Below are 25418 nucleotides of genomic sequence, written 5' to 3' on the forward strand. Positions count from 1 at the left end.
TGAGCTCATTGTCTAGGTAACTAGATGGACTGGCTAGTAAGCGGACTGAGGGAAAAAAAGTTAGCAAACTAAAAACTATGCTAGCATCACAGAGCACTTGCTAAATTAGCTTGCTAGCTAACAACGATTCGTCCCTGAACAATGACTCCTACTGGTATGAGGGGTAATGCAGTTCAGGGAGAACAAGTTTACCATCCAGATGCATGTCTGGGAACCCTGCTTAACTTTGAAAATAAGCTGTGTTGGTTTCAGCTGAGCTATAATGTAAACACCTTTAGACATTGATCAGCTTCCAGACTCATTTGCGTAGACTACCTAAATAACATTGAATAATTGATGGCATGATGTTGAAACAATGACGTTGATTCAAACATACCATTTTACTATCAACATTGAAACAATGTCAAATAAATGTCTAGTCAAATATGAAATACAACACAATTTCAGCCATCCAATATACAGTACATTGAATATAGGATGAAAAATATGCTTTTTAATGCAATTTCAACATACATAGTTATAATGATTATTTGAAATTAGATTTATGTAAAAACCTTAGTCGGATTTTAATTTACTGTAAATTGACATTTTACCCTAATGTCAATGTTTACAACGCTGGTTGAAATTAGATTTTTTTTTAAACGTGCTCAATGGGAAGTCTGTCTTCTGCACTATTATTTTCACAATCCATTTGAAATTTGTTGAATAATTTTAATCTATCCAGTCCCTGTCCCAGCTGTGTTTTCAATACCCTCATACACTAGCCTACTCTGTCTGGCTTTGCCTCCCTCCATCCAGCTGAAAAGGGTAACGCTGCAACTGCTCATTATATGAGGGAATTATTCAATGTATGGGGGTCGATGTAATACATAATATAGAAGTAGTCTAAAACAAATTGTGTGCATGGGTTTGTGTGTGTGGTGTCATTGGTCATTTATGTGGTCTGGGAGCAGAGTGGGCTTTGTGAACCGCCTGGAATGTGTCAGCAGTTGGGCTCTAATGAGTTTATCAGTGGCATTGTGCTGCTACATTACAAATGGCTGCCTTAATGAACCTTCCTAAACAGACAACTAGCTCGAGGTCTACACTTCCAACATTGTCAAGATGAGGTTTCAAATGGTTCTCTTGACTTTATCCATCTGCTTTGGTGCCATTTCATCGTCTCCCTCCATGTCCAACCCTCCGCCCTCGAACTTGAAGAGAAAGACAGGCTGTTTAAAAATGAGTAACTGTAGATGCATCATGAAGGACGGCTCAGGGGTGATAAACCTGGTAGCCATGGCGGATTCAGACGGATTCTTGGGACACCTAAAGCCTGTGCCCTCGGAGAACGCACCGCCAAATGCAGAAATCCTCCTCTCCTTCAGCCCCTGTCAACCGTTCTCTGAGCCAGAGGACCTCGCAGGGACAGATTGCACAGATGTGGCTGCCTGTTTGACAGTCAGGTATGTACTTTTTTGTTAAAATCTTAATAGCTAAAAAAAAAATACAAAAAAAAATAACTAGTAGTGGCAGTCTTTTGTGTTGGTCAATATTACATTCTGTGAAGCATCCATATAGGCCTAAGTATTTACAAAGGTTCCCAAAGATTAATCAAATGATTCATTTACTGAGCAGGTTTTACAGAAATAACAGATACATCAGTCATTACATAAACTATGGGAGACATGAGGGCAACGAATTCCATTACAACAACAGCTTGCAGACACTGTCTGTTTCATATTCTGGTAAGCAGAAGTATAAATCAGAAGTGTCATTATTATTCTGGTCCGTGCGCTCAACATTGATATCACCTTTCCCTTTCTCAAGTCCTAGAGTACACCCAGCCCCTGACAGTAGTACACTACCGCTGTAGTCCCAACATATCCACTTCCTTCGCCCTACACTTTAATGGAGACATTCCCCTGCAAATCTGGGTGGAGAGTCCCTGTGCCTGTCCAAACGCCTGTGCCCTGGGGGACGTGGGTCCTGGCACCATCTTCCTCATCATCCTCTCCCTCAGCGCCACTGCCTACTTTATCCTGGGTAAATAGTGTATCCACATATAGATACAGACTGGTGACAGCAGGTGCCTTACTATATTACCGTGTGCCCTCTTGAGCCCCTTCTAACCTCTCCTCTGTGCTCCTTCCCTCTCCTCTGTGCTCCTTCCTACAGGGTCCTGTGCTCTGCGGCCATTCAGGGCAGGCAGTGGAGTGCAGATCGCTCCAGAGGAAAGTCTGTGGTGCATGCTCTGTTACATGTTCACTGAACGCAGAGGGGGTAGGAGGAGGAGATACATCTCCCTGCGAGAGGAAACCCTGTGAAGCATGGGATATCGGATAAATGGGGAATGAGAAAGTGGAAGATGACAAAGCTACTGCATATGAAATGACACTGAGGGAAACTTGGGCTTGAGATCGATTATATTTCCAGTGACGTGACTGATATACATGCAGGAGACATTATTTTCTGTATGTTTATGAGTGGGGTTAATAGTAGTGGGATAGCATTGAACAGCATAACTAACAACCAGACTAACATTTTAAAACAAAGTTATTGCTCCATTTAGTTTAATAAAGATTGAAAACAGAAGTAGAGAAAAAAAAAAATCAAATTAATTTTTATTGTTCATGAAACGTTTAGGCAGGATCACAAAAATAGACTGAGATTACTGTTAATTTAAAAATCTAGTATACATGTGCATTTGTTAAAATTACAATCTAAGATTAATAGAAAATGTAACAAGATTAGACAAAATGCTAATTTATGTGTAAGGACACTGGGGTCGTGTGTATAGCTTAAACCCCTCTTCAAACACAGGAAAGAAGAAAAAAAAAGAAAGAAAACAAATTCAATCTAAAGTGCTGTCGCAATGAACGTCACACATCACCTGAGACCATTCAATGTAAACCCAGCTGTGGTCAATATTAGCCCATGTGAGAACTGATATTTTGTACATAATGCACAGCAATAAATACAGAATCTCATTTAAGACATTCATAGGCAGACAACTGACAGATACTATTTATCAGCACATTGCAAAATGTTAACTCTGAACAAGTGTATCAAACCTCCGAGAATTCAGTCCATAACAACAGCTCTATTAGTCACATATGATAGAAAAAAGTATATCCCAGTTTACATTCAGATATGTAGGAAAACCATTTGTTCTGTATTTTTCAACATCATTGAGAATGTGATTCTATAAAAAACAATAAACAGGGAACCTCTGTAGTGCTTGATCAATTCCATTTAAAAAAAATCTAACAAACCAGCAAGCTGATTGGAAAAACAAATAAATGATGAATGATCCTTCATAAGATGTTTGAAGACATCTGCCAGTGTAAACGACTGCTGAATAGGTATTGTCAAGTCTGACCCCTAGCTTCTTAACCCTTTGGTGTTTGCAGATCGGAGAGAATCAGACAGCACCAAATAGCCATCTAATGGGTTTAGAACTTATAGCATATAAAACTTCCCCCATATTACTACACCTACCCAGTTCCTTGAGATTTGTAAACACTAAAAATGACAGGCTAGGACCTACCAGTTTGGGGACATGATTGAAGATCAGAGACTGATCCCTCAACAGGCCATTTCTTCACAAGGGGGCGCCAGAGTACTACAATCTAAATGGGATTGAAACCAGTCAGACCAGTGCTGAGAACTTTCCCTCTTCTCCATCACCAGCTCTCCTCCAATAGTGACTAGCACTGTCATCACAGAGATGATCTGGTGCTTTGGGTCATGTATGAGAAAAATACATTCTAAAGTAGCGCATACAATTTGTATTGGATATTATCTTTACAGTATTACATTTGTCCGATCGTTATTTTTCAATATTTGTGGAAAGGCTGAGGATAGAGAAATGCATGATGTCACTTCCTGATCAACAGGACAAGAAATTTACCATGGAAACAAAGATACTGTAACAACATACAGCTGAAATGAGTTCAGACTTAAGCCACATCTTCTGGGGATACAACACATTAGAAATAAAGTGCAAAATGACCAGACAAAAACAGTTTACAATCAATCAGACCCCATAGGGTAAACAGATCCACAACTAAACATGAAAACTGTGCGGTACAGTCCTCCTCTCATGGCAACCAGCTCAGCTGGTGCTCCAAGATGACTACCATATGTTTCTAGAGTTAGTCCACAAGCTTGACCACAGAGGCCTCAACTTAAACTCACATCTTCACCAGTCCTAATGGCTCTCAATCACAACTGGCTCATAGACACCGGCGGACACCCTGAAAGAATGAAAAGTAGGAGAGTAAGAGGTGTGTGTGTGTGTGTGTGTGTGTGTGTGTGTGTGTTCTCACCTGTTTCCAAGCTGTAGCTCATTCAGGGAAGTGGTCCCGTCTCTACTGACAAACAATCGCAGGTTACTGTCTGAAGAGGAAACAATCACACCAAGAGAGAGCCAAATGAAACACAGTACAATGGAGGAAGTTATGTACAAAAGAGATTGCAAAAATGTGCTGGACAAGTGAAAGGGCAGGCTTCATACCTTCAGTGTTACTTATGTCACCAAAGTTCTGGCTCTGGACGATCTTTTCAACTATATCGTCAGCATCGATGCGGGTGTCATTCACCCAGGAGGGATGGCTCTCCACAGAATCCTGCTTCCTCCTGTCACAGGGTGGAGGGGAAAGGCCCAGTCATTCAACAGCAAGGTGACAAACAGCAGATACAAAGAACAATATCAGTAGTGTTTCACTGATGGATTGGAGTGTTTCATAGGATTGTGAAAACAGACACATTGGGCTAAACACATCTGGTGGGTGGGAGATAGGTATTGCCTGGGGGGTCTGTTGGATGGCAGGATGGGCCGTGGGGGGCGAGGGGGTCTCTCTGGCCGGCAGATGTCGCTTTCCCTCTCTGGGGGGGTGTCTACGGTCACACTCAGGCCCCCAGAGGTGCTGCTTCCTGTGGAGGTGTTCCTCCGGTGTGTGAGATCAGACATACTGGAGGAGCAGGAGTGCTCTGTGCTGTAGCCTGGGGAACAAGAGTTTACATTACTGTCATTGGTGAAATTACAGTAACAAAGAAATATGACCTATGGAGAGGGAAGATGGGGAACAGGAACACACACCTGAGATCTTGCTCAGCTGGCTAGCGTAGCTGGAGTTGCGAGAGTGGCCCGACTGGAACACTTCTCCTGGGCTGGCCATCTGGGTCTGGTCTGGCTCCTCTGGAAGTCCTGACATCAACCAGAACCACACCTCAATTAGTCAGTCCCTCACCATGTCTCCCAGACCTGGGTTAACTGTTTAGTGTTGATGAGATAAATCATAAAACACACAGTTACCAGCTTTAAATCGGATCCTTCTTGCATGTCATACCTGAGCTGATGACAGAGGGCCTGGGCTTCATGGACCGGCCCAAAGAAGGGGGACGGTTAGGGGTTCCAGTGCCCTCACCCTTGCAGTCTAGCTGCAGGGTATGGTCCTGGCCTGAGATCGAGATGGACTTGGCTGTGCTGGGGGCGCTGCAAAAAACATGACTGTTCAGTCCACATGTTATACTGTGGGAAAAGTGGCAACAGCATCAGGTTTACTAAATGTATGATGCTGAATGACAGATCAGAGATTTGAGCATCTATCAGGTCACTCACGTTTTAAAGCACGGATCTCCAGAGAGGAGGGTCATCCCGATAGTCACCTTCAGAGAAGATCCAGACAAAGACAACTTTTATTACAATATAAAAAGTCAAAAAAAGACTGAGTCATGTTTGCAGTAGCTATATCAAAAGTTCTGCTGAGGTGCTGGGCCTCAACAGCTCTGTGTGATCAGTTGTCATGTGTCACAAGTGGTCCAGAGCACCACCAATATCCAGGGCATTTGTATGCAATTCTGGTATTTCATGTCACAACAAAACATCATATCAGTTAGCAAACATTGTTTATAAATATTTTTTAATAGGTTTATCTAATAAAGCATACGTGGTTGCTTTCCGATTGCATTGTTGCTTTGGTCAATTTTTATTGAATAAGACCGCTCAAAAATGCAGCAGTTTCAGCGTTGCTCTGTGCTTTGTGTGGTGGAGAGGCAGACAGAGAAACTACAGAGCATAGGTATCGTTGGCACAGGGTGCTGTCACTCATGGGGTCACTACATCCCCACAGCACCTGCTGGGAGAGCTAGCCAGCAAAAGCCCTTCTTCGGTGCCCAGGGTTCTGGTCTAGAAGCACAGTTCCAACTACTCCTACAGTTTTGCTTCGATACTGAAGTTTAACTGACGCCCGGAAAAAGACAATTTCCATAGATGGAAGTCAGATATGAAAATTCTTAAGACACTATAGTCATCACCTCTTTGCACAAAACATTCATTGAATTATTCAAATAATTGTCGCCTTGGACGTTTATTCGAATTTTTTTAATCACACACAATTACAATTTTATATTCATCCAATGTCTGCCATGTTTTTGGATAACGTGATTCCGTCGTCGCTGCTTGTGCTCGCCCAAGAAAGCAACAGATAGCAACAGATAAATCAACATCTTATGCCTGCCGACTTTGATTGGACTGATGTGTCAACTTCATAGCTAGCTAGTTCCTTACCACGCACTGTTAAACACGTCTTCAAGCTAGCTAGCTTAACTAGTTTAAACATGGAACTGTAACTGTGCAATATAAGCAGCAAGGGAATAGCGTCATAAACGTTGCATATTGTTAACCAGACCCCTTTATAATAGGCAGGCAGATGCACGCAATGTCGCAATATTGCAGACCAATTACTAGCTAGTTTACTCTACAAAAGTATGCTCGACTACCGTTGTCTTCCGGGTAATAAGAGCTAAAGATTTGGGAAGTAGCCATAACCCAAATTTATAACATTTGTGTGTGGCTCAAAACAACATTTCTGGGATTGGTTATTAGTTAATTCAATGTGTAGCCAGTGGAGTGGACTGTTTTCAATGCATATCGGCTTTGTTGATTGAGTTTTCCCCACCACCATTTTCATGTTAAAACCACCACTGTGGGTGATCAGAAGGATGATTTCCTTTACCACTCAATATAAAACGATTTACTGAACAAAAATATAAACGCAATATGTGAAGTGTTGGTCCCATGTTTCATGAGCTGAAATAAAAATTCCCATAAATGTTCTATATGCACAAAAAGCTCTCAAATGTTGTAAACCAATTTGTGTACATCCATGTCAATGAGCACTTTGCCTTTGCCAAGATAATCCATCCACCTGACAGATGTGGCATATCAGGAAGCTGATTAAACAGCATGATCGTGACACAGGTGCACCTTATGCTGGAGACAAAAGGCCACTAAAATGTGCAGTTTTGTCACACAACACAATGCCACAGATGTCTCAAGTTGAGGGAGCGTGGAATTGTCATGCTGGCTGCAGGAATGTCCACCAAAGCTGTTGCCAGAGAATTTAATGTTAATTTCTCTACCATAAACCGCATCCAATGTTGTTTTAGAGAATTTTTCACCCGCAGACCACATGTAACCACGCCAGCCCAGGACCTCCATATCCGGCTTCTTCACCTGCAGGATGGTCTGAGACCAACCACCCAGACAGCTGATGAAACTGAGGAGTATTTCTGTCTGTAATAAAGCCTTTTGTGGGGAAAAACTCATTCTGATTGGCTGGGCCTGGCTCCCCAGTGGGGAGTTCAGTATATATTAGTTGTTCTGTTCAACCAAACCCAACCCTGAAAAAGTCCCGAGGTCAACAGTCAATTCCTGTCCACCCAAGCTTACCTTCAGTATGGAGTTGTCCTGTCTGGTATTCTTGGTGTCGTATCCCTCCAGTAGACAACAGCGGACTGCAGAGCCTGAGCCAGCGAACTCTGCCATGTTTAGGTCAGTAAAACCCAGCTGAGGGAGAGCAACAGTTACATTAAAGGTAGACTCAGCGATATGACGTAGATAAAGAAATTAAACAGCATTGTGCGTCAAACTAAGAGTGTTGAAGAGTGAGGGTCCATTTCTCCGCTGTTTTGTTGCCCTGGCCACCAGCGTGAAGCAATCCCGTGAACAGGAGCCAATACTGTGTGAGGGCAAGGTCTAGCGTCTCGCTCATCTCAATATCTGCGGTGCTGCTTGTGGCAACGTCATTTCGCTGAGTCTACCTTAAAGTACAGTAGTTTTAAACCTTCATATACTGTGACATACATGTAGCCATCTGGATGTAGAGACAGACTGTATATGCTCCAGACACTTAGCCCTACTGTTTCTCATTTTAGTGTCAGGTTATCCAAGAGATGACTCTCATTTCCTTTTCTCCAGGTTTTATTTCATCGAAGCTACTGTTTACAGATGTGTGTATTTAAGGAAGCCTACTTCCAAAGAGGAAAGGGGTTATATTTAGCTTAAGGAAATCCAGAAGCAGAACGTGAGAAAACACAGGAAGGGTCCCTGGCAACCTGAGTGTGCATTCTCTGTAAACTTTCCCCATCTAACATGGTATAGTTTACATATGCTTATACACGAGTGCCAAAGTTGTTGCTTGTGTTTGTAGAAGTTGGGTGACTAATGTTCCTGTTTAAATGGAGTAACGGGAGTGTTTTTGTGTGTTGACATCAGGCTACAGTAAATTGTTTAAATGGGTTTATGGATATAGGATGGAGTGCTCAGGAAGAGTGGGCTCTTACCTTTGAATACGTTTTTCCTCCTTTGAGTTCCTGTAGAGAAAACAGGAAGAGGGAGATGACTCCTGAGGACTTTGACAGTCAGGCATGCAGTGGAGAGTGTGTGTTTAGCACTGCTCTACCATCAGATTATAGAGGCTACAGTTAGGGGGTGTTAATTGTACATGGAAAGATGCATAATCCATTATTACATGCAGGAAACTGTAGCCCTGGATGTTCACAGAGATAACAGCATAGAGCTGTGTGTTGGTAAGAGAGAGGTCTCCAATCAGTCAACACAGACCTTCCGCACAGAAACCCGACAGATCGAGGGATCCAGCACTCCAGTTGTGGGGTTGGCACTCATTTTACACAAAAAGGTAAACCTCTTCTTCCATCGAACACAGTTCTCCTGAACCTCCACTCTGTGTGACAAGAGGACAGGGATCAACAATGGGATGGCACTACATCACAGATGCATCAATCTCAATTTTTTTTAAAGGAATTGGTTAACACGTCTGTTATTAGTGTCAAGATAAATCTAAAGTGGAGAGTGAATGACAGCCATTACTGTTTGAGTGATCTCAAAAAAAGAAGTCACTAATTCAACGTAGCAAATGACATCTCTTGTGCATTTGGCCTCTCTTCAATGTCTTGCTCCAATTTTAGAGAAAGTAAACTTGTTGTCGAGGAAAACGGCGAACAATAATCTACAGGCTTCTGTAAAAAAGAAAGTTGATGTAATTAGGCCAGTGCCTGACGTCACCCTGTCCACCCATACAGTGAGGAAAATGGATGAGAATACAGAGTGGTTGGCATAAAACATTCCTGGTGATAATCTACTTCCCATGTTAACATGCTTTAAACCCTCCTTCTCCCAACTGGACAGATGGACTGAGTGCAAGCTTTGACAGTACGACAGTCATGCATCGGCATGGAACCAGTATCCAGCCACTCAGAATGCACAGAATAAACTCTAGTGAATTCAGTGCTTAAATGTGGACTATGGAAATAATAAATAACTTGCAGAGCAAGAGGAGCTAAATGTATAGAGCTAGATATGCATGACCCATCATCTTCAATGCAAACACACAGCCATGGTGGACAGATCGGCCTGATTACTGTAGTGTGTACCACCACCTGGGAGTGCTCAAACAATCAGGTATTACCGGACTGCAGTCAACTACACCAGAGGATACCCAGTGAAACATAACTATCCTTTAAAATCAGGCAAAACCCAAACACGCTCTACAAGTGAGAAGGCATAAATGCAGCAGGCTTCCTGAGCGGTTGATCCAACAGAGACGTAAAGTGCCTTCAGGAAGAATTCCCTTTACTTTTCCACGTTTTGTTGTGTTACAGCCTGAATTTAAAATAGTTTAATTGAGATTTTGTGTCACTGATTTACACACAATACCCCACAACGTCATAGAGGAATTTGTAAGGATTGACGCTGGAGACGAGAAGCAGGTACAGGGAGTGAACATTTCATAAACAATGGACATGAAACAGAACAGGAACAGCATCTGGAGGGGGGGGGGGGGGGGGAATAGGGCCAGCTGAAGCATAACGTGGGATGGGCGCCTGCAGAGCCCACCGAGGCAAGAAGACCTCTCGAGCCAGGTAAGGTGTGGAAGCCAGACGTGCTAGCTGAGGCACCCCCGGTTCCATCGGCGACTGCACCCGGACCAGACATCACCAGCCAAAACAAAAAAACAAAAACTCCCAGATGCTTCCATTAGTGGTGTCAGCATTCTGTAAGGATCAACACTATGGAGACGAGAAGCAGGTACAGGGAGTGAACATTTAATAAACAACGGACAGGATACAGAACAGGAACAGCGCCTGGACAGGGGAAAAATAACGACATCAACGACAATGCTGACACGGGGAACCAACTGAGGAACAGACAGATAAAGACGAGGCAATGAACAAAGTAAAAGGAGTCCAGGTGAGACCAATATTGTGCAGCTGTGCGTAAGGATGGTGACAGGTCGCGTAATGAAGGGCAGCCTGGCACCCTCAAGTTCTGGAGTAAGAATGTGATGTAGACAGGTGTAGACCTTTCTGTGAAATGCTTACTTACAAGCCCTAAACCAACAATGCAGTTAAAGAAAAATATGTAAGAAAAATATTTACTAAATAAACTAAATGGGAAAAAAAGAGCTACAATAAAATAAGGCTACATACAGGGTTACCGGTATCGAGTACCACTGTTTATATTTTCAAGCATGGTGGTGGCTGCATCATGTTATGGGTATGCTTGTCATCGGAAAGGGAGGTTTTTGAAGATAAAAAGAAACGGAATACAGCTATAAGTGCAGGCAAAATCCTAGAGGAAAACCTGGTTCAGTTGGTTTTCAGACACTGGGAGATGAATTCACCTTTCAGCAGGACAATAACCTAAAACACACGGGCCAAATCTACACCGGAATTGCTTACCAAGACAACATTGAATGTTCCTGAGTGGCCTAGTTACAGTTTTGACTTAAAATCATCTTGAAAAATCTATGGCAAGGCTGTCTAGCAATGAGCAACAATCAACGACAGAGCTTGAAGATTTTTTAAAAGAATAAATGGGCAAATATTGTGCAATCCAGATGTGCAAAGCTCTTAAAGACTTACAGCTGTAATCGCCACCAAAGGTGCTTCTACAAAGTATTGACTCAGGGGTATTTCTTCATTTAATTTTCAATTAAATTTGCTAAAATTTCTAAAAAAGTTTTCACTTATGGGGTGTTGCGTGTAGATCCGTGAGAAGAAAAAAAAGATTTAATACATTTTGAATTAAGACTAACAACAAAATGTGGAATAAGTCAAGGGGTATGAATACTTTCTGAAGGCACTGTACCTAAGAGTGACCATCACTGTTCTGAAATAAGCACAGGGGAGTACTACAGTCCCTTTGGTCAAGCAACAGAAAATAAACTCACTGCCATTAAGGTTGGGTGTTGTGCAAAGAGGAAGAATTTGCCCTGTGTACAGTGGTCAGATAGCACATGGTCCCTAACCAGCTGACACATTTGATTAACTATAGAGCTGCAGAGGGGCTTCAGTATAGTGGTGGGTAGTTGTTGGCTCCTTGCAGGGCACAGGGCCAAGGCACGTGTTCCTACTCCATGCCATGTAAGGGAGTGGCGTCATAGGATCATCTGCCCAAAGAAAAGTTCCAGGTGAGCCACATGTAATCCCTACAGTACCTCTACATCAGGGACAGCATGTCCCCAACTGCACATATGGCTTTTATGATGCAGACCCCGAGTATCAATTCCACACTTTAGGCATACTATCTGAAGTCACATGACTGACAGTGACACTTTATACACTGCTTGACTAGTACATGGCTGTCCCCTCTGCATTGACACATGGCTAAAATGCAAGAGATGTGATCCAGCCTTCCACATAATGAATATATAGCACTGTTGAAGTTAATAAAATCCTTCCCTTCTCTAGTATGAGTGTCAGTTCCACAAAAACTGAACCCCACCACAGCAAGCATTTAGATTTACACTAGGAACCATCATCGTGCGGTGAAACATCGGAAGTCATACATTTTCAATGGAAGGAAAGCGAGAGAAGAGGGGGCGGGGAGACCGGTAAAAGCGATGCGAGCATGGGTAAGGGAGCCGAGTAGGTCGGGACTAAAGTTGGAGAAAGCTGAACTTTATTTACAGTTGAAGTCGGAAGTTTACATACACTTAGGTTGAAGTCATTAAAACTCATTTTTCAACCACTCCACAAATTGATTGTTAATAAACTATAGTTTTGGCAAGTCGGTTAGGACATCTACTTTGTGCATGACACAAGTAACTTTTCCAACAATTGTTTACAGACAGATTATTTCAAATATAACTCACTGTATCACAATTCCAGCGGGTCAGAAGTGTCCATACACTAAGTTGACTAAGTTGTGCATTTAAACAGCTTGGAAGATTCCAGAAAATGTCATGGCTTTAGAAGCTTCTGATAGGCTAATTTACATCATTTGAGTCAAATGGAGGTGTACCTGTGTATGTATTTCAAGGCCTACCTTCAAACTCAGTGCCTCTTTGCTTGACATCATGGGAAAATCTAAAGAAAATCAGCCAAGACATCAGAAAACATTTCCAAAAGCCTGAAGGTACCACGGTCATCTGTACAAACAATAGCACGCAAGTATAAACACCATGGGACCACGCAGCCATCATACCACTCAGGAAGGAGACGCGTTCTGTCTCCTAGAGATGAACGTACTTTGGTGTGAAAAGTGCAAATCAATCTCAGAACAACAGCAAAGAATCTTGTGAAGATGCTGGAGGAAACAGGTACAAAAGTATCTATATCCACAGTAAAACAAGTCCTATATCGACATAACCTGAAAGGACGCTCAGCAAGGAAGAAGCCACTGCTCCAAAACCCCATAAAAAAGCCAGACTACGGTTTGCAACTGCACATGGAGACAAAGATATGACTTTTTGGAGAAATGTCCTCTGGTCTGATAAAACAAAAATAGAACTGCTTGGCCATAATGACCTTTGTTAAGTTTGGAGGAAAAAGGGGGAGGCTTGCAAGCCGTTGAACACCATCCCAACTGTGAAGCACAGGGGTGGCAGCATCATGTTGTGGTGGTGCTTTGTTGCAGGAGGGACTGGTGCACTTCACAAAATAGATGGCATCATGTGGAAGGAAAAGTATGTGGATATATTGAAGCAACATCTCAAGACATCAGTCAGGAAGTTAAAGCTTGGTTGCAAATGGGTCTTCCAAATGGACAATGACCCCAAGCATGCTTCCAAAGTTGTGGCAAAATGGCTTAAGGACAACAAAGTTAAGGTTTTGGAGTGGCCATCACAAATCCCTGACCTCAAACTTATAGAAAATTTGTGGGCAGAAATGAAAAAGTGTGTGCGTGCAAGGAGACCCTACAAACCTTACTCAGTTACACCAGCTCTGTTAGGAGGAATGGGCCAAAATTCACCCAATTTATTGTGGGAAGGTTGTGGAAGGCTACCCAAAACGTTTGACCCAAATGAAACAATTTAAAGGCAATGCTACCAAATACTAATTGAATGTATGTAAACTTCTGACCCACTGGGAATATGATGAAAGAAATAAAGGCTAAAATAAATAATTCTCTACTATTATTCTGACATTTCACATTATTGAAATAAGGTGGTGATCCTAACTGACTAAGACAGGGAATGTCTACTAAGATTAAATGTCAGGAATTGTGGAAAAACTGAGTTTAAATGTATTTGGGTAAGGTGTATGTAAACTTCCGACTTAAACTGTAAATCATCTGCGATATTGCGACGGGAGTGACCAATCGAAGCTCCTACTGGATTGGCTGACAATGGCGAGGCTAGCGTTGCTAGGCGAGTGCCACTTGTATAGCGTTAACGGACAGTTATGGATCAGCGCAAACTGGTGGCAGCTGCTGCTAACACTCCCCACCCATTATATTTTTGCAACTCTCACCAACACTGCACATCCAGTAACACTTTTTCCTCCCTTCTCAGTCTCTCTTTTCTTTTTATGCATCTCTCACTTTAGGTCAGGAACGACTGAAACCCAGCTATGGTGCGTTAAGCCAATTGGCCAAATAAAATAGTTGTTTACTAGAGGAACTTAAAAAACAAGTCATAACTCCACTACTGCTGCTTTGTATTACAAAAACAGATTCCAGCTATTTGATTGGCTACAAACCTTTAGTAATAGTACGCCTACACAAACTCCAACAAAATTGCATGACTATAAACATTCGGTCATACTTAAAATGTCTAACATACATGAGTTCCCCATTTCCTCTCTCAATGACTCATCTTGTACATTCTATAAATGTTTTAAAACACTTTTTATGCAAGTATTTTTGCTCACTACCATTTTAGATTTTTCAACTCTAATAGATTCTTTATATAGTCGTCCCTTCATGTTTTGCCTTGGTCCTTAATGCTGTGCCACACACACACACACACACACTTGTTTAGCTCTTATCAGGAGCGCCACACTAATCACTGCCCCCCTTTGGTCTGTCTCTGAAAACGTTCTCAGCCACATTCCACATACCAGATGGCTTTATTCAACCACCATGGCAACCACACGCCTCAAATCCCCAACTACAGCGTTCATTCAAAATGAGAGTGAAAGAGCTAGAGCACTGAGGAGAGAGACATGGGGGGAGGGGGTCTGGAGACAACACTTAACAACCAAACTCATTGTAACAGCGGTATCTGAGACATTCTCAGAGTCAGTTCACAGATACAGAAGGCCACAATGTCACAGGGAGTAATCAACAGGGATCTCACCAAGGAAACGCAACGCAACACACAACGCACTGAGAAAACAAGGGGAGATATACAATATCTGAACAATGTTGAAAGACAATCCTCATTGGAGGCCAGCCCAGTTCTCAACACCAGCATGACCGGTTACATCCAGACCCAGAGAGAGTTAAAGTGATCACAAAACAACACAAACATCAGTTAACAAAACTCAAAAAGGAAATGCAAGAGTTGTGGCAATAAAACTACACAGGAAAAGGAAAAAAAAGGGTGAGAACTATGACTATTGACTGAAACGGATTGAAAGTTTACACAACTGGCAGATGTTGTGGTCAAAAAAGGAAATAAGTCAGTGGAACAAAAAGTTGTTCACCACATTGAAATCACAGTCATATCCACTAGTAGCTATATCAAAAGGAATGTGTTTATTTGAGAGCTACAGTACACTGTCACCCCCTACTGTACCCCAGCTTAGGATGACTCACTCAGTCAGGCAAGCTTTACTATGGGATTCTTATCTCCCATCCTGTCCCAGAGGCTGGGTGCTGTCCTCAGGCACTCTACAGCAGCAACACAAAATAGCAGCAGGCCTGTGTCAGTCACTGGCCCCTGACAGAACTCGGATAAACAGCCTAGCCCTGGAAGAGAGCAGTGTGGAGAGCTGAGGAAGCTGCAGTGAATGAGGACTTCAGGCCATGGTAGAAACAGTACACTGAGCCTACACTTGACTTTGAAAAATCTCTTTTGGTTATTGAACTACAGTAAGTGAAGTGGATTTACACCCGGTAACAGAATTGCATCATGGGTCCCTGATTGGTATTACACAGAAATGTGTTATTATGGATATGAATGTCATTCTCTTTATGGTGATGCATTCTAAAAATGTACACAAAATTAGAAATATGCAATATCCTCCATTGCATATAGGGTATCATTCTACACACTGGCTATTATTTTAATGAACTCCGCCCCACAAATAAATAATATTGGTTGGTCCGAACCAAGTACGATATTCATACTGAACAAAAATAAAACACAACATGCAACAATTTTACTGAATTACAGTTCATATAAGGAAATCAGTCAATTGAAATAAATGCATTAGGCCCTAATCTATGGATTTCCTGACTGAGCAAGGTTGCAGCCCTGGGAGGACATTGGCTGGGCCCCAGTGGCTGGCCTATCAGAATGAGTTTTTCCCCACAAAAGGGCTTTATTACAGATAGAAACACTCCTCAGTTTCTGGGTGGCTGGTCTCCCGCAAGTGAAGAAGCCAGATGTGGAGGTCCTGGGCTGGCGTGGTTACATGTGGTCTGCGGTTGGACGAAATGCCAAATTCTCAAAAATGTATGTTGGAGGAAGCTTATGGTAGAGAAATTAACATTACATTTTCTGACAACAGCTCTGGTGGACATTCCTGCAGGTAGCATGCCAATTGCATGCTACCTCAAAGGTTGAAGCATCTGTGAGTGTGACAAAACTGCACATTTAAAAAAAAGTAGACTCTTATTGTCCCCAGCACAAACTACACCTGTGTAATGATCATGGTGTTTAATCAGCTTCTTGATATACCACCCTTGTCAGGTGGATGGATTATCTTTGCAAAAGGAGAAATGCTCACTAACAGGGATGTAAACACATTTGTGCACAAACAGATAAAAGGGTTTTGTGCTTATGGAACATTTCTGGGATTTGTTGTATTTCATTCAACTCATGAAACATGGGACTAACACTACACATGTTGCGTTTATATTTTTGTTCAGTAATTAACACAGGTTTGGACATCAAACTAGAGTACAATTCAATAAGTTAGTGTACTCAACTCTACGAACATTTTAAAAACTTGTGAAACAGTTGTTTCAGATTTTGTCCGGACCAAATCTGAACCAATCTTTGAGTAAGTTTACAAGCACACTAATAGTTTGATATTATTAAATGGATTATGGCAGTAGGCAGATTGTGCAATACTCTGTTTATCATAAGGTCAAAAACAAAGCATAAACCGATTAAAACACCTGGTTTTCTGAGCAATCGTTCAAATGATTATGAGATGTAAAACTTTTGTTTTTTAAATTGGTGTTCCAGCGGTCTATTTGATCTAGCCGTGTGCTTGCGGCATCTGATCGAGCCTCCCTCTTTAGCGTGAGTGAAGTGTGTTCGGAACAAATGAATGTATGCGTAGTAGAATTCATTTTCGCATACAAACTTAACATGCATGAACTCAGAATCAAATATGCTCCCCAAAAATAACATGTTCGCTGTGGTAGAACGTTATCTTGATTGGCAATTTTCTGCATTTATAAGTGCCATCAGGTAGCCTTATAAATGCAAAGCATGTAAACATTTTAAATCCAAACTATTATATTAATCTATCCACAATAAATTACATTATTGTGTGAATGTAACCGTACTCATTGACGTCTATGTTTGGGCCAAATCAAGGCCAGTCCGGACCAAAAACTACATCTGTGGATGTTGAAAACAAGGCAGGGAGGACTGACCAAATATCAACATCCATGGACGGTTAAGGATGCTGGTTACAGTAAATGCAAAGAGGGGGATCATGGGTAGGTGTCAGTAAGAGCTGGAAGAGATGACATTAACTGGAGAGAGAAGCAGGAAGGTGGAGGGAGGAGTGGTCCAGACTGTTTTAACACTTGCTTTGCAGGTGACCCAACTGTGGTTTGTGACTAATATGATTATTCATTGTAGCAAATTCAAATGCAGCAAATCAGTTACTGATTTTTCGGAAATTCTGTTACCAATTCTTAAGCAAGGCAAATAATTTATCCAAAACTAAGTGTTAGTTGATGTGTTGATATTAGTTGGCAGTTACTTATTAGTTACTTCAACAGGATTGTGTTTTGATGCATTTATAAACACCCTTTAAAACGGGTTCTGGTAGATGTTTTCCAATACCCCTTTTCCATCTGTGTGACGACAAATCAAATCCTTTGCTTATTCTTAATATTTTGGATAGAAAATGTTTGAAAAATGTATAAACCTTGTGTAAAAAATGTATTAAAAATATATATAAATACAATCCTAGCTGATAATTGACATGCTCCTTTGAACTTTACATGTTGGTGCTTATGGGTCCTTTTACATGGAAATGCCCTTGTCTAATCAAGGCGTATGAGGCTCCAGTCCAGGCCATTAATGCAGTTATCAAATGTAGGCAATGTCGCATTTCAATACAAAATACAGTCAGTAGCCTGCACTAATACTAAATTAGCATGTACACTGTAAATTCATTGAAAGTGAAGGCCATTTTAAAACAGGATGCTCCTCTTGATTACCTGGTCAAAGACCAGAAGAGGTGTGGCAGACCCTCGTCTCTGTTCTATGGATGGGGCAAAAAGAGGTGATGGGAAAACAGGAAACAGCTGGACAGCAGCCTGTCCCAGTGAGTCAACCTCCACGTCCGCTAATTTTACTCTTCTTTCAATTCCCCCACTCTCCACTTCACTCATTCTTCCATTAACAACGGCCATCAAAATTGCAATAAAAAAAATACAATTGTGATAAATGCAACAGTTGGACAATGTATGAAGATACTCCAAACCTGTCAATCCATCAGATACTGACTGAATTATAGCACATAAAACATTTTATTGGCTCAGACAACTAAATAATGGAGTTCAGGGATTTGTGGGAATTTAGGTATTCAATTTATTATTAAAAAAAATACTAATATATATATATATTTTTGAATGGAATCAGGTATTTAAAATTGTGGGGGGAATGTAGATGTGCCTCATTTGCATAAATGGACTGGTTATATTTGCATGTATGAATAAATTAACAAAGGGGGGGGGGGGACAAGGCTGCAACCATCCAAAACTTACTGTCTACCCTACCTGCATTCACCTGCCCCGTCTACCCTACCTGCATTCACCTGCCCCGTCTACCCTACCTGCATTCACCTGCCCCGTCTACCCTACCTGCATTCACCTGCCCCGTCTACCCTACCTGCATTCACCTGCCCCGTCTACCCTACCTGCATTCACCTGCCCTGTCTAGACTGCCTCGTGAATTACTGTTGTTCTAACATTCTGTTGCATTATTCAACAAGTGTGTCAATTGCAGGAAACCCTCTGATTAAAAATCAACACATTTGGCTCTAGATTACACCTACTGTATGCATAATTTACATTGTTTGCAAGATCTAATATCACTATAAGTGTCCATTTTCAGGAGTTGCTTTCATTACAGAGCATATAATTTGCAAATAATTCAACTGTAATAAATTATTACCTTTTCAAAAGACACAAAAAATGAACACCATTCAAAATAAAGTGATCTTTCTTGTGATGATGCGTTAAATCCCAGACGAAGCGTTAGCGTTCTTATAGACGCAACGGAAAGACAATGTATTCCATTGAACTCATTTCAGCTATTACTGGGGTGTGTTTGACATGTCATTACAAACATTTCCGTTGTCGTAACGTTGAAAAACGATAGGTACAAGCAAGAGTATGAAAGAGTCGCAGGAGTAAAATGAAAGTAATCAATCCAGCATGATTTAAGTGACAAGTGTATTTTGCACTTTTCAAACACAGGAAATGGAGATCTGAAAAATAGATTTATTTGTATTGATTTATTTAACCTTTAACTAGGCAAGTCAGTTAAGAACCAATTCTTAATAGCAATGACGGCCTACCCCGGCCAAACCCTAACCCAGACGACGCTAGGCCGATTGGGAGTCCCATACGGCGGGGCACAATCACGGCCGGTTGTGATACAGCCTGGAATTGAACCAGGGTCTGTAGTGACGCCTCTAACACTGAGATGCAGTGCCTTAGACCGCTACGCCACTCGTGTGGGCGGGGTATGAGTGTTGCTACTTCCATCCAGTTGTCCATGATCATATGTGTCCTCTGTTAATCAGGAAGGAGAGCAGACTGTGTGCAGCATGCAGCAGGCATCCAGGCAGGGAAGAGGGAATCTGAACATTCCCCACCATGTCTGTACCATGCAGCCCAGGCCAAATCTTGTCCAGTTCAGGAAATTGATCTAATCAGGCCCCACTGCCACATCAAACAACACGCTCTGCTCACTGCTGGCTCTTAAAGCTAGACACAAACAAAACAGATATGGGTGCTAAAACACAAAACCCATGCATGGAGTACAAATGGCTCTTCCTCTGCCAAAACCCTACAGGGGAATGTATGGCTCGCTGGCAGCCACTGGGCTGTTTTCCCTTTTACAATTGGCATGAAGAACAGTGGTAATTCAGCACAGAAAGCAATATACAATATGTAGTTTAGCTCTTAGCAAGACCTACATCAGAAGACCCAAAAATGAGCTTCCAGAGTCACATAACAGCATGTGATCCCCCTTGCTTACGGCTTGTGTCACAACCATTAGGACTGAAGCATTTCCACACTATGGAGCTTGGCCCATTGGTCAAACTCCATGGATTTCAAAACTATTTCAGACACAACAACAGAACAAAGGGAGTTGTGTGTACTGCACTCCCCAGGCCCTGTGACATAACACGACATCTCTAGCAGAGACAGACCCCCCCCAAATTAGTCTCCTTTTCTAAGAAGCCCTTGTTTTCTGCACTTGGGTAACAGAGATAATCAGAGACAGAGTTGTCAGATAACTCAAGCAGATTGGATGGAGACAACCTGTTATATAATGCTCAAAAACAGGCTTCATGGGTGGGTCTTGTATCATTGCATGGTAAAGGAGGTGGAGGGCAACAGAGTTAAAAAAAAGAAGTGTGTTAATCAATGATGACAGGCATAGGAGAGAAACAAAAGCTATACACAGACCTGGGACACAGGGTGGCCACAGTTCAGAAGTTCAGTTAGGACATACTGCATCATAAGGTTCTCCATAGTGGGGAGAAAGATGAGCTCTTATTTGAAAGCCCAGAAAAATGGTTTCCTCACAGGTCAACCAGACGGGACATGCTCCAGCTATTCTGAGGTGGAAGAACCTGACTGGTAATATGGACTCAATGACAAATTCAAAGTGTGAAAGGAAACTCAGCTGTATATTAATAAAATATACATATTGGAAATGTCCTGGAAGACTGTGTGCAGTCCTGCTGGCAGTGTAAACTGAGGCTGACATGAACAGTTAATGTTCTCTATATATACACAAACGTATGGGGACACCCCTTCAAATTAGTGTATTCAGCTATTTCAGCCACAACCGTTGCTGACATATATTTAAAATTGAGCACACAGCCATGCAATCTCCATAGACAAACATTGGCAGGAGAATGGCCTTACTGATGCAACCTTCATCAAACTTCTGTCCTGCTAGAGCTGCCCCGGTAAACTCTAAGTGCTGTTATTGTGAAGTGGAAACATCTAGGAGCAACAACGGCTCAGCTGAGAAGTTGTAGGCCGCACAAGCTCACAGAACGGGCCCACCAAGTGCTTAAGCACGTAGAGTGAAAAAAAGAACCTCTCCTCAGTTGCAACACTCACTACCGAGGTCCAAACTGCCTCTAGAAGCAATGTCAGCACAATAACTGTTTGTTGGGAGCTTCATGAAATGAGTGTCTAAGATCACCATGTGCAATGCCAAGCATCAGCTTGAGTGGTGTAAAGCTTGTCGCCATTGGACTCTGGAGCAGTGGAAACATGTTCTCTGGAGTGATGAATCACGCTTCACCATCTGGCAGTCCGACGGATTAATCTGGGTTTGGCGGATGCCAAGAGAACGCTACCTGCCGAATGCATAGTGCCAACTGTAAAGTTTGGTGGAGGAGGAATAATGGTCTGCGGCTGTTTTTCATGGTTCTGGCTAGGCCCCTTAGTTCCAGTGAAGGGAAATCTTAACGCTACAGCATGCAATGGCATTCTAGATGAGTCTGTGCTTCCAACTTTCTGGAAACAGTTCCTGTTTCAGCATGACAATGCCCCCGTCCACAAAGCGAGGTCCATACAGAAATGGTTTGTCGAGATCGGTGTGAAAGAACACGTTACTGGCCTGCACAGAGCCCTGATTTTAACCCTATCGAAAACCTTTGGGATGAATTGGAACGCAGACTGCGAGCCAGGTCTAATCGCCCAACATCAGTGCCCAAACTCACTAAATGCTCGTGGCTGAAAGGAAGCAAGTCCCTGCAGCATTGTTTCAACATCTAGTGGAAAGCCTTCCCAGAAGAGTGACAGCTTTTATAGCAGCAAAGAAGGACCAACTGAATATTAATTCCCATGATTTTGCAATGAGAGGATTGACAAGCAGGTATCCAAAAGTAAAAATGTGGCTTGACAAATGCTTATGAACTCAGATCCAAACAGTTCTCTTTGAGACAATACTCAGGATCCCTTAATCATGTTTTTGCACAGCTACCCTTCATCTGATGTCGCACAACCCTCTACCTAACATTGTGAAAGCCCCAGAGAAGCATCACTTCCCTCTCCAGCCTACTTTTCAACAAACACTCCCAGATCAAATACCAGACTCCTTTTGTGTTCCCATTTATATTACTAAAGTAAACAATGCCCCCTCACATAAACATGTGTTTTATTTCACCAGGTGTTAGTATGCCAGTGTTTGGGTGTGTAGCTGAAGGAGAGGAAGAGCAACAACATTCTACAATCTCTACTTCCATCATTTTTCCTAAAAGCTCTCCCATCTCTGTACAATTAATGTTGTGTGCTTTAGGGAAGGAGTCAGTAGGTGTCAGTTTTCACAATCAGATCCAGACCATTACAAGTCACCCTGTCTGCCCAAAGTGAGATAATTCCTCCTGGTAAATGTCCTCTAACTCCAACCACTACACTCTGTCTGGGGCAACATGGAAAAGACACAAAAGCTGTTGATGTGTTGAGGTTGGGGAGGGGAAGGATTGTATGTGACTTGAATGGAAATGTACAACTTGGAGGACAGAGAGCTTAGACAAATGTCTGCAGAGGGCTTTTCTCCAACTCAATTCTGTCTTATGACCCAGTTACCAGTCTGACCCACTTGGCTTGGTTCTAAACCAGAGCTTGGAAGTTAATACTGTCAGTGGCCTGCCATATTCCAGCCACAAACCCTTCATCTTAAGGATCTGCCCCGTGCTACGTTAGCTCACTCGTCCCGCAGGGGACCCACCTATCCTGTAGAGGTTCATTCGTTTTTTAGCCATTTGGTTTGCTGACTGATACCTCACAACCCCCCCCCCCCCCCCCCACGGTTTTTGTGATTTTCACATTTTGTCCATATAATTGTCATTTGGAGGAAGGATTGTTGACATATGACATTTATATCAAAAAGCATAATTGAGAAATAATTTATCAAAGTTGGCAAAAAAATTAATTATACTCCATAGTGTTTCATCTGTAGGTGCTACAAAGCACACATTGGTGTCATATGAAGCTGTATCGTTTGCTCTGTAATAAGAGTAGTACTTTGATTTCAAAAACTCATTTTTGACATTCATGAATATAGAATGATAAAACATGAATATTGAAAATATAATATTTGGGATTTTGATAATTTTCCCATATATTGTTGAACATAATATGCTGTACAGGCATATCAAAGTTCCAGAGTGGGATCTCTGTTACAGTTATTGTCTTATTTGTAAGCATTACCAACAAAGTGAATGTTTAAATCAGTGGTATTTAAACTTTTTCAGCAGGGACCCCATTTTTTCCACCAGAATTTCTGGGGACCCCATTATTTGTTACGTATTTCTTGCAACCCCACCCAAAATCTTATTATAAAATCAATCAATTTAGATTTTTACATCAACAAATAACCTTCAATTCATGAAAATGAAAAGAAACCAATAAATATATTTACTCAATAAAAATTGTATCTTTCAAATTATCTTTCTCAAAAACGTGTGTATATTGTTCAATGACCTGTACTCTTAATTTGTAGTCGCCACTCAAAAAAAAAAAAAAAAAAAAAGATTGTTTGGTTTACATTTTAGCAACCCCACTGCAGTTCCGGTCACGACCCGACTTTGAATACCAATTGTTTAAATTTATTCAAAATGATGGCCCTCTGCTGGTGATTTGTGGGATGTGCAAGGATATAGTTAAAAGGAGGGCTGTGATTGGTTACATTGCCATTTGCTCTGTATAAAATGGACCATAACTTTAAAACTAGCAGAGATCACACTCTGGAACGTTGATATGACAGTACAGTGTATTATGTTCAACAATATATAGATACAAATGTCTAGGTCAAAAATACTTTCTCCAAAGCACTATTCTATGGATTACATTTCGTGAAAATCCCCAAAATCATGGTATTCTTTTCTACCGTTTCGTGAGGAATCACTGATATAAAGCTTAAGGATGGTTGGTTAACAACTAAAATGTATAGATGAAGTTATGGATTCAAGGACTGACAGTGCATAAGACTAACATGACAATTTTAGTCAGGCCTAGGCTACTTTGAATCTAAACAGGTTTTATTTACAAAGACATTGTTTACAAACAATGCAGAAAAACAACATTGTGTTTTGGGTTATGACAGAGTAAGAGTGGTGTGAGGCATTTCACAAGTTATAACATTATGACAGCAGTTTGGTTATTATGTAGACTACTGTATTGCCCATGCGACATGCCCACAGCGAGCACAAAATAACAATTTACCTTGATGAAGTTGCAACAAAGTCTCCACCGTCCAACAATCGAAGCTTGCAGAACAATACTCCGTTGACAAAAGGCACAGCGGTCAGCTCCTCCAATGTCAAATGTGTCTGAAACTTGAATTTCTTCTTTTTCACAAAAAAAGCCATTGATGGATATTTTAATGAACCTATAAACAATGATTAAAAAAAACACATGATTAAGGTGCTGATAAGCCTCGTTCATAGATAAAATATTAATTCATATTACATTCTAAACCGATGTGGTGAATATAACACATTGAAACAACTTGCAAACTGATAAAATGATCATCCCAAAACATTGATTACATACCTTGAGACCGAACCACAGTTTAGATTGTCACCTCACAACTTTTTCTTGTGCGCTTGATGCAATGCGGGCTCAAATGCTGTTGGGCTAACGACCAGCCAGCTTGGAGAACAAACCATAGTAGAACAAGCAACACATTTGTCTGAAACTTTTCTGTTAAAACCAGCCTCTGATGCTATATGAAATACAACTCCTGACATGTATCTCTTTTTCTTATATCGCCAGCTAAAGATAAGAAAGAGACAATTCACATGCCATTGGTGACCCACACACTTAAAGAAAGACAACCCTAATGGACAGTATTATTACCCCGAAACAATACCGTTGATGGAGTTCGAATACCTGAGCCACGGTGTACCGGTCTATGGCCGGTGACGTGACGGGAAAAACGGTGAGGGAGGAGCGCCTTTCGCAAAACAAACAGTAATCTGCGCCAATGTTGTCAAGAAGGCAATATGGTGCATCATACAGAAACCTACATTTATTTTCCAGAAAATATATTTTTGAATTTTCTAACAAGTTTTCATTGGCAATAAGTTTTTATCAAAATCAATCACTTTTGCAAGTGAAAACACACAATCCTACTCATTTCTACAGGTGCCTAGGCTACATAACTTTTGTTTTGAGAAGATTTAGCCGTGGGCTTTGAACTGTGAATCTGGCTGCCCGGTTCCAAAACGAA

General features: G+C 41.6%; 2 protein-coding genes across 2 annotated transcripts; one reads left to right on the top strand and one right to left on the bottom strand.

The window, feature by feature from the left end:
* The first annotated feature begins 311 nt into the window (after positions 1-311).
* LOC110535887 lies at positions 312-2591 on the top strand. The gene is made up of 4 exons (XM_021621243.2): positions 312-1445; positions 1618-1727; positions 1810-2025; positions 2158-2591. The coding sequence occupies exons 1-4, from the start codon at positions 1105-1107 to the stop codon at positions 2304-2306; spliced, it is 816 nt and encodes a 271-aa protein (XP_021476918.2). The 5' UTR covers positions 312-1104; the 3' UTR covers positions 2307-2591.
* Positions 2576-25418, bottom strand: fam102aa (family with sequence similarity 102 member Aa). Its single transcript, XM_021621242.2, has 12 exons — positions 24740-25418; positions 24410-24575; positions 8891-9011; positions 8611-8640; positions 7718-7834; positions 5606-5652; positions 5334-5479; positions 5084-5191; positions 4791-4986; positions 4499-4620; positions 4311-4380; positions 2576-4238 (listed from the first exon to the last, which is right to left on the bottom strand). Exons 2-12 carry the CDS (start codon positions 24553-24555, stop codon positions 4193-4195), a joined length of 1149 nt encoding a protein of 382 aa, XP_021476917.1. The 5' UTR covers positions 24556-24575; positions 24740-25418; the 3' UTR covers positions 2576-4192.

The sequence above is a fragment of the Oncorhynchus mykiss genome, chromosome 11, assembly GCF_013265735.2.
Source record: "Oncorhynchus mykiss isolate Arlee chromosome 11, USDA_OmykA_1.1, whole genome shotgun sequence".
In the NCBI taxonomy this organism is placed as follows: Eukaryota; Metazoa; Chordata; class Actinopteri; order Salmoniformes; family Salmonidae; genus Oncorhynchus; species Oncorhynchus mykiss.

What these genes read in the sequence shown, in the direction of transcription:
- LOC110535887 (XM_021621243.2), top strand. Translation starts at nt 1,105, where the DNA reads ATGAGGTTTCAAATGGTTCTCTTGACTTTATCCATCTGCTTTGGTGCC. An exon ending in GCTGCCTGTTTGACAGTCAG is followed by an intron (nt 1,446 to 1,617) that starts GTATGTACTTTT and finishes TTTACTGAGCAG; the next exon opens with GTTTTACAGAAATAACAGAT. An exon ending in ACTGTCTGTTTCATATTCTG is followed by an intron (nt 1,728 to 1,809) that starts GTAAGCAGAAGT and finishes CCCTTTCTCAAG; the next exon opens with TCCTAGAGTACACCCAGCCC.
- fam102aa (XM_021621242.2), bottom strand. Translation starts at nt 24,555, where the DNA reads ATGGCTTTTTTTGTGAAAAAGAAGAAATTCAAGTTTCAGACACATTTG. An exon ending in CCAGCTGAGCAAGATCTCAG is followed by an intron (nt 4,987 to 5,083) that starts GTGTGTGTTCCT and finishes CTTGTTCCCCAG; the next exon opens with GCTACAGCACAGAGCACTCC. An exon ending in CCATCCAACAGACCCCCCAG is followed by an intron (nt 4,621 to 4,790) that starts GCAATACCTATC and finishes ACCCTGTGACAG; the next exon opens with GAGGAAGCAGGATTCTGTGG.